Source organism: Porites lutea, chromosome 11 (genome assembly GCF_958299795.1).
Source record: "Porites lutea chromosome 11, jaPorLute2.1, whole genome shotgun sequence".
Classification (NCBI taxonomy): Eukaryota; Metazoa; Cnidaria; class Anthozoa; order Scleractinia; family Poritidae; genus Porites; species Porites lutea.
Genome location: NC_133211.1, coordinates 23970177 through 23983952, shown reverse-complemented (window position 1 = coordinate 23983952; position 13776 = coordinate 23970177). Strand labels below are relative to the sequence as shown.

The window sequence follows — 13776 nt, the reverse complement described above, 5'->3', positions numbered from 1 at the left end:
AAGCCAATCATAAGGCACAGTTATGCGCACAACTGCAAAATTACTCTTAAATTTTATGGCGATAAAAACCCAGTTGGTCATGTTTGTATTAAACGAAACATGTCAAAAGTCAAAAATTCGATTGGAGTGCGCGTGTTCCGTTTCTACGGAACAGTTTACTTTCGATGCATTACGTCACTGCAGACAACTGCTTACAGAGGATAGTTACCGTAAAATTCCGAAAATAAGCCCCTCAATGTATAAGTCCCTCCAAATATAAGCCCCCCAAACCGGTAACACAAAAAACCCTCTGTTAAATCGCCCCTCCAAATATAAGCCCCCGGGGGCTTGTACTTGGAAAATTGCCCTCAAATACAAAGTAAAAAAAAGCAATTACGGTAACGTTACTTCCAACTATAAGGCTAGCCCAATCGATTTTGAAACGCAAATTTCCCTCCGTAGATAAGCCCCTCCGAATATAAGCCCCTCCAAAAATAAGTCCCTCAACAAGGGCATTTGAAAAATATAAGCCCCGGGGCTTATTTTCGGAATTTTACGGTATTTTGCCGCGGACTATGCTCCACTAATGCGCACGTTAATTAAGTTCCTGTCTTCAAGAGACATAAGCGGTTCAGCATTTCCAAATAATCATCAAAAAGGAAGCACACCGATTGAATGATAAACAATTATTAAACTCGCGTTAATGTCTCGTCAATCAATTATTTGCTGCACCAATCAGCTAGCAACATTTTTTTACTATTTGTTAGCATAGTCTCAGTCTTCAGTGTCAGAAGAACAACGAGAGACCCTTACCGTCTCGTTCCCTTCTGCACAAGTATAAGCCACAGTGTCTGTAACAGGTGGCAGGTCTTCTTTCTCTTCGTAGTCACACCATTCACTCCAGCATTGTTGCCCTTTGACGTTTCTGTACAAATGCGAAAATAGTGCAACAAATGGAACATAAGCCAAGATATGAATAAGCACAATCAGAAACATCCTACTACCCTTCCTGATATCATAGTTTGTGGTAGCAGAACTGAAAACGGCCATTACGGCTAAGTTGAGTAACAGAAGCGCATCCGACTTGTTCACCCAACCAAAGCTTGACCTGCCTTCTTCCATATCGTTGGATCGCTTGTAAGGCTTCAAGAAAGTGAAGATGGAAAGGATCACGACACAAGCGACCTCTATCAGCGATCTTTTCAGAGGACCTTCTGGAACATAAGTACCAATGACGAGCAGGATCAAGCGGCACACAAAGTAAAAGGCTGCGAAAAATCGGTACTGGTCTTTGAAACTGCTCTGCAGCACGTCAAATATAGGCTTTAAGTGATTAAGGTTGAACACTGGTTTAAGACAGCGCCGAAAGAACGGACGAAACATCAAAACGAGTGGAAACAGTACCACGAAAAGAGCCGTGAACAGTAAAGCGATTGACCCGTAGACAGCGTGTTTACCGCGGAAGAATTCAATATCCCCGCTAAGGTACAAGACTGTCGTATCACCTATAACAGCTGGATGCAAAATACGAAGACACTGGTATGTAATTCCAGTATAACAGATAACACAGATGGTACAAACGGCGCGAAAAGGTGCCTTTACACGTCTACTGAACCAGCAGTTTGGGTACTTAGTAACTAGTTTAGTTAACTTTATCACCATCAGTATAGTTAGAACATCAAAGCACATGGCGATGAAAAGCATATCTGCATAATCCATGCCATCCCAATAGCAGAAGTGAGTTCCAACGTATATGACTTGGAAATTTGCGGCGTGAATTATAAACTGCATGACAGGGTCTCTGAAAGTGAACCCGTCTCCAGTGACTTGCCATATTACCTGAAAGAAAAGAAAGTTGGCTTCCTGTGTAACTGGCTTGAGTCTGTATCTCTTTCTGGGGTTCACTCCCTTAAAGGCGAACAGGGTATGGTACTTAACGACAGGGTGTGGTTTTGCAGGGTCCTCAGTCTTAAACAGGGTATACAATTTCACTATTTACCGTCTTGAACAGGGTGTCTTTTCGGACCGGAAGTCTTAAAAAGAGCGCGAAGGTTAGCGATGCGCGGACTACATGAATAGTTTTTGTATTTTCAAAAAAATCTTATCCCATGATGTGAGTTTAAAAAGAGTTGGTTCCTGTGAGAAACGAAATGAATCAGGGCCGTGAAAGATTGAAGGGCTCAGCGGCACACCTCTACCCATACTTCCCTTGAGTGCCTCCCCCCCGGTCTTTACCATCTTCTTCAAAGAGTTATCCCTAAACCCTTTGAACGGGAGATCTGAACAGACATAGGCACATATGACAGTTAAAGACCGCTATGGAGCGAACTTACCCAATAGGATGGCAGAGGAAATAATGTGGTAAACGTAGTGTGACAACTTTAACAATAATTATGTTTGACCACAGTAACATAGGGTGAAGATCACTGCAAAACACGTAAGTAATAGCCCTGTCACGCGTTTGTTCTTTCTGCCGTCCTATTGCGTGAGCTCCCTATTATTAGCCACTTATCCACTGGATGGTTGTACACCTATTGTAGTGTGTAAACAGGTAGTACCACACGGCCGAATATGCGTCGTAAACTTTGGTCTGACTGGGACTGTTTCACCACCCCACCTCCAAGACTGTCTATCAAAGGAAGAGCTTCTAGTTTATAGAATATGAAGTAACTAAAATATTATGCTATTGTTCTCTTGATGAGATGGTAGAATATTCGCTGGGTAACAATGTTGTCGTAGCTATGTCAGTTCGGAGCATCAAACCGATATGAAGGAATCGAAGAGTTGACTAACCTACACCAGCTAAGAAAAAGCTAAAAACGCACCCGTTCCCTCTGGATGGAATGCCAATTTATTGCACGGTTAACAAAGATCGACTAATGGTACTGCTATGAACAGCCAATTCCCTCTCCCAACCCCCCCTTCCCCCACCCCGCCCTTAGATGATATACTATAACTCGCAAAAAAAAAAAAACGATACTGAACTGTAATAGGATTGTGAATGAGGAATGTCGGACTAGATTTTACTTAAAATGCACCGACCTGGTAAGAGTATAGGAAAGCACTAAGACTCCCTGTAAATGCGTCGATGTCGAAAAACATTATGAGCATCACCAGTACCAAGGTAACAACCAGGTGCAAACAGGTTGAGCCAATAAAACCATACTTCCCGCACTCATAACATTTAGTGTCTCCTCCCACCACACTGAAACCTTGCTTGCATTTTCCGCACAAGATACTTCCTGATTCCCTGTTGCCCGCGCACAGTTTCTCGGCGTCAAAGACGCATTCATCCTCGGCAGCTATCGTTTCCTGAGTCCGGGGACAATTACAATAGGTTTTTGGACATCGATAAGTAACAAAGTTTCCTTTCACCATCCCAGCCCAGAAGCCACGCTTGAGAAAGACGGTCTTTCCGTCTTCGTCGCATCTCGAGACTCCCTCCGATTGTTTTTGACACACACAGCTCCCCTTGCTTAAAATAAACCCGGGATGGCACGGTGTAAGGCCCGAACTGACGTTAATTTCCTTCTGAAGAACCTGCCGCCCAATATGTCGAAGAACCACAGAGAATCCTCTCCCTACTTCACCAGCCAGTGTGAGACGTGACACATTTTCATCAGCGAGAAACAGCGATGACGGGGTTTGTAAATACACTAACGAAGCATCGTCTCCCTCGCCATTTGTGAATCCCATCAACTTGACGTTTACAACTCCAGAAACAATATTACTTTTCTCATCAACAAGCCTAACAACTGGATTAAAAACTTGACTTGGTGACACAATCCAGTCCTTCACATCGAAGAGGATATCGACTGGATCAGTAGCGATTTCTACTCTCGTGTGGTTTTGCAGTGCATTGTGATTGGTGATGTACTTTACGAAATTCCAGTGCAAAGCTTTATTCTTAACTCGCGTTTCTCCAGCCTCTAGGCATCGTTCGAGAGTCGTTGCAAACACAGAGTTTCCTAACGAATCGTTGGGCGCTCGATTGTCTTCAAAGACAACCTGCGCCTCCCAGTTGTCGAACCCACTCGTACTATGATCTTCGTAGGCAAAGAAGCAACTTTGTGGGTCTTTTCCAGTTACATTGTAACTTATCTGTGGCGAACCAGGTGCGGAAACGAACATAGCTCCACCTTTATCTCTACAAGAATTGTTCCTGAACAAGACTGAAGAATTTTTCCAGAGCAAAATCTTAGAGTGTCCATACATTGCCACCGCGCCGCCATGAAATCCTTCGTTTTCAACAAATTCAACGTCGTCGTGAAGTTCGAGAGTGCTGCCATCAAGTGCAAGAGCTGTTAGAGTGTTGTTGGTAATGATCATTTTTCCTCGGAAGATAAGCGATATTCCAAAGCTGTAGATCGTACCCTCTCCAATCCGAACATTGGGTTCCTGGGTGTCGACTCGGTTGTGTGTGACCGTACAGCTTTTGAACTCAGCATGAACAGGAACTTCGGGCCCAATGTGATCTGCATTTTGGTTAAAAAGAAATGCACCAATTGCTGCTCCGATGGTTGCGTGGTTTTCAATCCAGTGGCATGACTGAAAAATGAAAGTGCTTCGAGAGTCCAAGTGATGTCTGCATTGGACGAAAACAGACGTGCCATACAATGAGACACCGCCTCCCCAACGTCCCGAGTTACGTCGAAATGTTGCGTTGACAAAGCGCACCTCGTTCATTGGAACAGAAACACCACGTGTAAGCATGACTCCTAATCGCGCTCCTCCACCCGCGGTATATCCAACGTTGCGTTCAAACAAACAATTTTCCACCAGAAGACAATTTTCGCTACTGTGATCAGTAAATTCCGCTACAAGCCCTCCTCCCCATGGTGCTTTATTGTCTGAGAACGTACAATTACTAACAAGTACGGTGGAATTGCTGGAAACACCGTGGAAATGAATACCGAGGCCCCCTCCTTCAGTAAACGGATGATAAAATGTTTCATTGAAATAATCCGGAAAGCGGTCTTCACTGGAAACCTCGTTTCTGAGAAAGCTGCAGTCAGTGAAAAAGTACTTGTTGCCACGTACATAAGTTGAGTGTTCTTCACGCGTGACACTCATGAAGCTCGGACGATGTCGGCTGTACTTGTTTAGACTTACGACAACACCACCCCCGGAAACGAGATAAAGGGCATCTTGCTGCTGCCCCTGCTCGTTTTTTTCCCTTCTGCTCGTGGAATTGGTAATCCAAGCATCCATGTTTGCTGAATTGTTGACAAAACGACAGTTTGACATTTCTAACAAACCACCAATTTCATTCAAGTGAGCCGCACTGCCGATTGACCTCGAGATATCGACGTTTTGCATCCTAATATCTCTGCAGTAATCAAAGTTAATCGCCGTCTTGAACTTCAAAACTGTAGCGTTTGGAAATAAAACGGCATTTTCTTGCCAGGTCCCGCAGTTTAACAATCTGAGTCCTCGAAGAGTTATGTTTTGACTTAAGAAAAACGCGATGCCTGCGTCGGCTTCACAAGATATTTCCACTTCATTTGGTCCAGTGGTTTTTTCTTCTTCATCGCCAGCAATGCAAAAATCCTTTACTCTGATAAAAGTCAGACTTTTACGTAGCTTGTATTTACCTTTTCCAAGTGATAAACGCGTGGAGTTAAAGCCGGAAGAAAGAGACATGCTGTAAACGTGATCAAGAGATCTACATGGTTCATTTCGCTTTCCGCAGGATAAGGTGTCTGCGCCATTCGGAGAAATAAACAAAGTTCTAGAAATGATTGAACCTTCACAATTTGAAAAAGTCAAAATATATAAAAAGGAAAGTAACCATGCAATTGTAGAAACTGCAGTTATCATCGTCCTTTCGTGAAATTCTTTTCGTTTCCGAGAATTGTTCTTCCTCGAAACTGAGCGTGACGTGCAACAAATAAAACAAACGTCACGACAGAGGTCACGTGAAACAGACATATCGGATACCGGATACCGATGGACCATTTTATTTTTGAGCGGGGTGGGGTGGGGGTAATTACAAAAAAAAATTCATGCGCAGCAAAAGTAGAGAAAAAAATCATGCACAGTGGGCCAAAGTAAAAAAATCGAGCAAGTCTTTCTACTTGAAGGATCCTGTTAGACCTAATGAAAAACTAATCTGTAATTTTTGTCATAATTTAATTTCAACAGACAAAAATGCTTTGTAATTATTTGTACAATAATTCACCTTCTCGTGTTTCACATCATAAATTGCATAAATACATCAATTCCATCTATTTGTTGTATTTAAAATATAAATTTGAACCATTTTACCGAATCTAGTATAATATAAAATTCATCTCATTAAAATTCCATGTTCCTGCTCTTGTATTAAAATACAGGCGACTCCCGATAAGTCGAACCCTCGCTAACTCGAACCTAAATCGATTTCCCCTGGATTTCCGTCATACTTTCACTGTAATGCACCTATCAATGTAAACCCCGTGGGCGGGGGGGCAGTGCGGGCAAGGGGTGGGGATTTGACAAATTTTAAAATTTTTCGATCAAATTCCCCAGGGTGGGAAACGAAAGGTCAATCAAAAGTGTCAAAAAAGCCCCCACCCCAGGGGAAAAAATCTAAACAAACAATGCTATAATACTATATAAAACGAATAAAAGAACATTTCAAACACCTTGTTACTACTTTTATTTACGGTTAACGGAAGCTCCATTAAATTACTCGTTGCAATTAAGTATTTTCTCTCTCCACTAGCATCTGTTATCTTAAACAACAAAATCACTCCAGGAAGATTGACCGTGCTATATAATATTAATAAAACTTAAAATGCTTTATAACATCTGCTCAACATGTCGGAACAGGTCAGATCAGTGACCCATAAAAAATCCTCTGACTTTCATGGTGGAATTCGATTTCAATCGAGTTTTACAATTAGATGGGAACTTGAAGATAAAAACTTTCTCAAAATAGACATTATCTGTTTAGATGACAGTTTAAAGTATCGGATTATGGCGATTAAAACAAATAAAAACTTCATACCTTTCTCCAACAGCGTGACTTTCTGGAAGCCTCGAGGGACGGACTTGGTAACTGCTTCTGAATTGATACCAGGCTTCTGTCGGTCAAAGTCAAATGTCCCGACCCCGGGGTCGCTTGGCACGATCAAAAGCCCGATAGCGGGGATAGTCCCAGGCATCAAATCCCCTCCCCTTGCCCGCACTCCCCCCCACGGGATTTACATTGATAGGTGCATAATTTTACCCTCGGTAACTCGAACCCTCGATAACTCGAACTCCCGCTAACTCGAACCAATTTTCGTTTCCCCTCAGGTCATTTTCTATATAATTTTACCCTCGATAACTCGAACCATGTTTTGAGCCCTTAAAAAGTCGGGAAAAAAGCCGTCTACTAGCTTCCGAAACATTGAATTTTGGATTTCCTATTAACGTGTTGTAGGAGTATGGTTTGCTAATGGAGGCTGATGGTGATTGTCACAGGCTAACGTGAAGCAGCTTTTCTTCTCAAAACAGTAAAAGGCATGCTCTATTTAGGCTATGTTTTGTTACGTTACGTTCTGATTTATAATCTAGAAGTATCTTTTAATTTTCACTTGACCTTTCTACAATTAAAGGTGATTAAAATGTTCACTGTGCAGTAAAAAATGTTTTTTACCTAAGTCTAGGCTATTTTCTTCGAGCTCCCGATAACTCGAACTCCCGATAACTCGAACTTTTTTCGATTTCCCTTGAAAGTTCGAGTTATCGGGAGTCGACTGTATAACTTTCAGCTATTTTCAACATATCTGATATCTATTAGTTAAATAAACGATAACTATTAATAGTGTTCAAAGTCTTGAATGTATACAACTATAAAGGACAGTGGTTTTACTAAACCTAGCTGACACTATCTAATAGTCGGTGTGTAATACCGGTAGACTGTCAAAATTAAAACAAACTAAAACAACCAAATAGAATCTGACAGTGTCCACTATAAAATATTTCAAAGATTTATAATATATAAAACCATTCTATCAAACGAAAGTTTTATATAGACTGATCAAGATCTTTCCTTTTAACGAATCACCTTAAATATATAATTGTGTTTTTTATTATTTATTATTTTGTTTATTCAATATCGATGTAATTCTAGTTATTTCATTCTGTCATGTTCTCACGTGTTATTAATCAGTTATTGTAAAGCGCTTTTGATCTAAAGCGGAACCCCGTCTTACGGCCACCTCCACCTCGGTAATACGCGTCACCTCGTTATTACGGCCACTTGTTTTGGCCGCCCGGCAAAACGACCATATATTTTCTTGTGAAAAAAACGCTCGTTAATGTGGTCACCCGTTAATACGGCCAAATCATTGCATGAATTGGCCCATAGGTGACGTCCTTATTCTCGGGGTTCCACCGTATTTCGAAAAGGCGCTTTAGGATTTTTTAAATTATCATGCAGTGAAACTCCATTGGGCAGACCCTCGGTTCAGCTGACATCTTCTATTCACTGTCTATTAAGCGGGCATTTAGTCCGGTCCTGAAAAAAGTGTCTTATATTTTCTTCGAAAACCAACCTCTATTAGGCGGGCCCTCTATTAAGCGGGCCCTCTATTAAGCGGGCCCTCTATTAAGCGGAACTTCTTATTCATTTTTGTAACCCAACATGTAACACTGAATAGACTAGTAAATGCAGCTTGTACCAGCCTGGAGAGAAAGCAGTATGCATACCTCATGAAATGCTCATTTTTGGTGATACTTTTAATTAATAAACATGAAGACTGAAAACCGATGAAAAAAATCGTGTACAACTTTAAGGTGCTAAAAAAATTATTGCACAGCCCCAAGGCGAAAAAAAAATCTTAACAAGACAAAATTGCCCAACCCCTCCCCCCCCCCCCTCAAAAATAAAATGGTCCATCCCTTACTTTATTTTAAAAAGCCGAAACATCAGCAAAGGGTGCCTCCGCTGTCATGGTATGAGACCACATGAGGGCCGGAGTGCTTGCAAAAGCGGTTACATATCTTTTCCAAAGGAATCACAGGGTGTTTAAATAAACAAACTAACGTAGCAACTGGTAATTTACGAAGTAGCAAGAAAAAGAGTAACGTGATAAATTTCACTGATTGAGGAGTCCTCTTTCAAGAGGATTATCGTACAAAAATGCGAAACAGAGACAATAAATGTACAGTGTACACTCTTTTTTCTGTTAGAATATATTTTGTCGGAATATCGAGGCTGAAAGTTCCTTTCATCGGCAAAACTACCCAACAAAACCTTCACTAGCTATAGCCAAATGTTCAGCTCATTTAATCTCTTGATGCTAATGAAAGTTTGACGAAGGGTACATGAAATACCTATCCATAGACAGCACAAACCGGAAAAGTTCAGTGACAATCTTTTCAGTAAGTGACAAGTTTCTCTATATCGCAAAGCTCCCCAAATCACTGCCCATGACCTTAGTAGGCCGTCTACAACAAGAGACACTGTACAAAAGTCTTAAATGCCCGCCTAAACTAGGTTATATTAGTATGGGTGATTCTTCGACTCCATCACGTTTTCCATCGGCCAGTGATAAGAAAATTGTATGTGAAGGGCTTACGGTACTTTGCGAAACGAAACGAAACGAAACGAAACGGTACTTTGCGAAATGGTACTTTGCGAAACGGTTACACAAGCGCCAATGCGCCTAAATTTTTCGTTGGCGTCCAAATCCTGAAAATTAGCAGCCTAGAATGCTTCATCACACCTTATCTCTAGTACCTAGAATGCTACTGAAAGCTTAAGATTTGTTTCCAAAACGCAATGTATTACCAGACGCCATCTTGGATTTAGGTGACTTGGAACGTTGTGGGCAGACGCCGGTCTCACATGCATAACCCCAAAGCGCGGGAAAATTTGTCACGCAATGCCGCGCGTGACGAAAGAAAGACAAACATTTCGCAAAGTATCATTTAGCAAATTACCAAAATCAATTTTTTTGTTTGATTTGCTTTAATTGTAATTCATATATGGTACTCATAGTAACTAAGAAACAAATTTACAAGAAAAACGCTCTGAAACGCTCTTTTTACATGTTTGCGTGTGAAAGATGCGCCCGCAAAATTTACACGTGTTACACAGAGGACACTAAAATGGTTCATACACAACATTCAAGTCACCTAAATCCAAGATGGCGTCTGGTAATACATGCTGCTCTTAGGTAACAGACTTAACGAGGAAATTTGCTCCAGGTTTATCTTTACAAATCTTCAGCCTTTACTGGAATTCTAGGTACTCTAGATAAGGTGTGGTGAAGCATTGTGTTGTAACCGTTTCGCAAAGTACCATTTCGCAAAGTACCATTTTTCGTTTCGTTTCGTTTCGTTTCGCAAAGTACCGTAAGTATGTCAAGGTACCGGAGGGAAAGTACATACCACTGTTTCACTTTTTTGTATCAATGTACTCAGGTGAATTAATGGTTTAGACTGATGTGGATGATGGATTCAGAATAACTTGAGATCACGTGTGTGGAAAGCACAAGTGTAATAACTGGACCCAAGCGTAATTAAGGTCCCATCTGTAATAACATATACATTCGGACCCAAGCGTTAATGAAAGGTCTGTAATCATGACATTTGGTCCCAGCTGAGATATTAAATACGAGACATGACTACAGTCTCGCTAGTTTTTAACTCGGAAAAAGACCGGTCAGTTTTGCCGGGTTATCGTTATGTATAGGGGAAGAAATTTCTCCGGGGTGAGATTTAACGGACGTTTGGCTGGGGCTGTGCTGCTGAAACCCTTGGATTCTGACCCCGTTTAGGGAAAAATGCATTAAAATTGCAACCCCGTTTAAGACGCTAAAAAGTGAGATTGAATGCTTTTTTTAAGGTTGAAGCGGTCCCATACACCTATACCATGCAGAGCGGCACATACCGAGTGAGACAAACATGAAAGGTTCTATATATGGAGGCGAAGAAGCAAATGAACTCCGTTTGTTAATGACGACATACCGTCAACACATCATGACTTCTTTCGGTTGCGTGCGTGACAAATCTACCGTATTTACCCATTTTCTAGGGCAGTTTTCCAAAATATACACAAGCGTACTTGTCAATATGCTAAAGATCAATTTCACTACAATATCGTTCAAGAATACTAAATTCTCTGCCAAATGGAATTTGATGGGCTCCTGATTCTCAGTGATTCTTATAGTGCTTAATTAAAAATTCCTTTTGTACGTTACCAAGCACAAATTTTAAGACAGATAATACAACTATAAATATATTCTAAGTATTTTTTCTGTCTTTTTGCGTTTTCTGCTTTTATTCAACAGGCATGATCTGTAACATGTAAAAGATGAAACGTGATCTATGACGTCAAAAAATTGTTTCGTAGAAGGCAACAGGTCATGATCTCAAAAGATCGTGTGAATTATCAGGAATTACTGGAAAATACATCAATTTTTTAAAATAAAATCATTTCGTCAAAGGGATACCATAGACATAAGCAAAAACAATGGTAAAGAAAAAATTGGAAAAGTATTTCTATATGAGATTTAATTTCTAAATATCTTAGTATAGATTTTACTAACAACATAATTTTTTCCGAGGTTTGTGGCTCACAGCCACTTTGATTAAACAAATTACGAGGCTGATGTTACGGTCACGTGACCAAGTTCTTGAACGGGAAAAGATTACTCTTGTCATGACTCTCGGTTTTGGTTTTAGCAATTCAGTACTGGCCGCTATGAAATCATAAACAAATACGTCATTCACGTTCGCTTCGATAAAATGTCAGGCTAAACAGTTTTCAAACCAGGGCTGTTTTCACTTTTCTCCTCTGCGCATGCTATGCTCTGGTCAGTTCAGTATTTCGCTCGCGGCTAGGTTAAGGATTTCGCATTTGTCAGTATTTGTAGAGAAGGAGTAAATCTAATTAAGAATATGCCTTTGTTAAATACAAATTATATGGCTTTTAACAAAAACATTAAATGGTGGGTGTTGGTTTCTTTACACTTTTACCTCTTATTGATCGTAATAGACCTTTTTAGCCGGTATGTTTTGTTTTCCCATTTCAGACCACGTGATGGTACGCCATGCAAGTACATACACATGCATATGTATGCATAATTCATGAAAAAACAAGAGACAAATTCCCTGAAAAACATCACGTGATCTGAATTCGGAAAACAAAACATACAAGCTAAAGGTCTATTTCTTTTTGGCATTTTACCGGTGTGAGCATAAAACTAATTATTACAAATAAGGCCTTTATTATACTTGGGTCCAATTGTTATACAGATGGTATTTAATTCACATTCGCATAAAAGCCACCGTATGCTTCTTGATGGCTAAGTTATGGAAGAAACAAATTTGCAAAAGGCCAGTAGGGTGAGCTGATACGCCACTTGTACATCTCCCATATGCACCTTATTTGCCCCCCGAGATTTGGCATAAGCATTGCTTTTAATTTCTCTTGGGACAGCTGTAATACCCAGTAGAGAAATGAAAAAAAAATATTATGCAAAATTTTAGGAGGCAAAAAGGTGCATTATGGGAGATGCGCAAGTGGTGTAAAGAGGAAATTTGCCAGGGCTGCTGTAGAGGAGGAGGATTGGGAAACTTTCCTTCCCGTTGTTGAGTAGACTTGCGAGAAGAGAGCGAATTTGTTTGCAAGGGCGTATAAAAGGCCTAGAGAATTTCCCTGGAGACCGTATTGCCGATTTTCAGTGTCACGCCATTCAAAATAGATCAAAATAAAAATCAAAACCGTTCAATAGATAAAGTCCAGAATCTGGGAAATGAAAGGAGATAAATATTCAAAGACCCTCGCCAAGACTCAGGTCAGAGGAATATTTTGTATACGAGATATTCGAAGAAATGTTTTACCCACATTTATGGAGATTTGTATGGAGACGCCATGCTGGTGCTCATCCGGATGGGCACCAACATGGCGGACGGAAACCAACAGAAACATCTGTTACCTAGTTTTGCTACAAAAGCGTGAATTTATTCTTCGAGGAACCCATAAACATTCAAGTAATACGTTTTGTAATACATAAACTGTTTAGATAGCAAAATTCCCTGAAATAAGTCATTTTTTAAAATCTACATGACAACTCTCTTGGCCGTCATGTAAATGCCGTGTCACGCAAAAGTTTAGAAATTCAAGCGTACTCTATCACAAAACCAAGAACCCTTTTAAGGCGAAAATTTGTACGAAAATTAGTTTTCAGCTGCTCTAATACATTGTGAAAGTAAACTCACGGTAGGATCGATAGCACCTTTATTACGTTTGGGTCCAAATGTTATTGCAGATGGGTCCAGTTATTACACTTGTGCCTTCTACACGTGATATTACGACCACTAAATTCAAAAGCGCAAAAGGCAACAGTTTATTCGTACAGTCCTTTAAGTTTGTGAATTCTGCTTGGACATTGTTAAATATGTCATTGGTTTATAAAATATACGGAATTTTGTACTTTTTACCCAGTTCCTCCTTGAAAATTTTCTTTCTTTTTTCTGACTTTTATTCTAAATTGTCTCAAGACACCAAAAAATAGAGATGATGTACCTAATACAGTAAAACCCCACGTATAAGAACCCAAAATTTAAGAACCTGTCAGGCTGAAATTTTCATTTTAAGCACCCTTCACATAAGAATCATTTCAGGCTGAAATTTCAAAGTAGGTTTTTAATTTCCAAAGTACAATAGAAATCAATATCATGTGCATAACTTACCATTATTTTGTATGATTTTATGTGCCTTTAATGTTTGCACACTACTATATTCCATGTAACTAGCATGAAAATGAGTGAATAATTTAATATAAAAGGCCATTTCCACCAAAACAAGTAACTTTT

General features: G+C 40.2%; 2 protein-coding genes across 3 annotated transcripts in view; one reads left to right on the top strand and one right to left on the bottom strand.

The window, feature by feature from the left end:
- The window catches only part of LOC140952161 (uncharacterized), a 6738-nt gene extending 901 nt beyond the window's left edge, over nucleotides 1-5837 (bottom strand). Inside the window, exons 1-2 of the mRNA XM_073401586.1 lie at nucleotides 3022-5837; nucleotides 1-1818 (exon numbers count right to left, since the gene is read on the bottom strand). The exon at nucleotides 1-1818 is cut by the window's left edge and continues 901 nt beyond it. Coding sequence (XP_073257687.1) covers nucleotides 754-1818; nucleotides 3022-5799 — 3843 coding nt within the window. The 5' untranslated portion in view covers nucleotides 5800-5837 and the 3' untranslated portion in view covers nucleotides 1-753. The remainder of the gene's footprint in view (nucleotides 1819-3021) is intronic.
- The window catches only part of LOC140952659 (uncharacterized), a 66806-nt gene that overhangs the window by 7429 nt on the left and 45601 nt on the right, over nucleotides 1-13776 (top strand). The gene's annotated exons all lie outside the window — the stretch shown is intronic.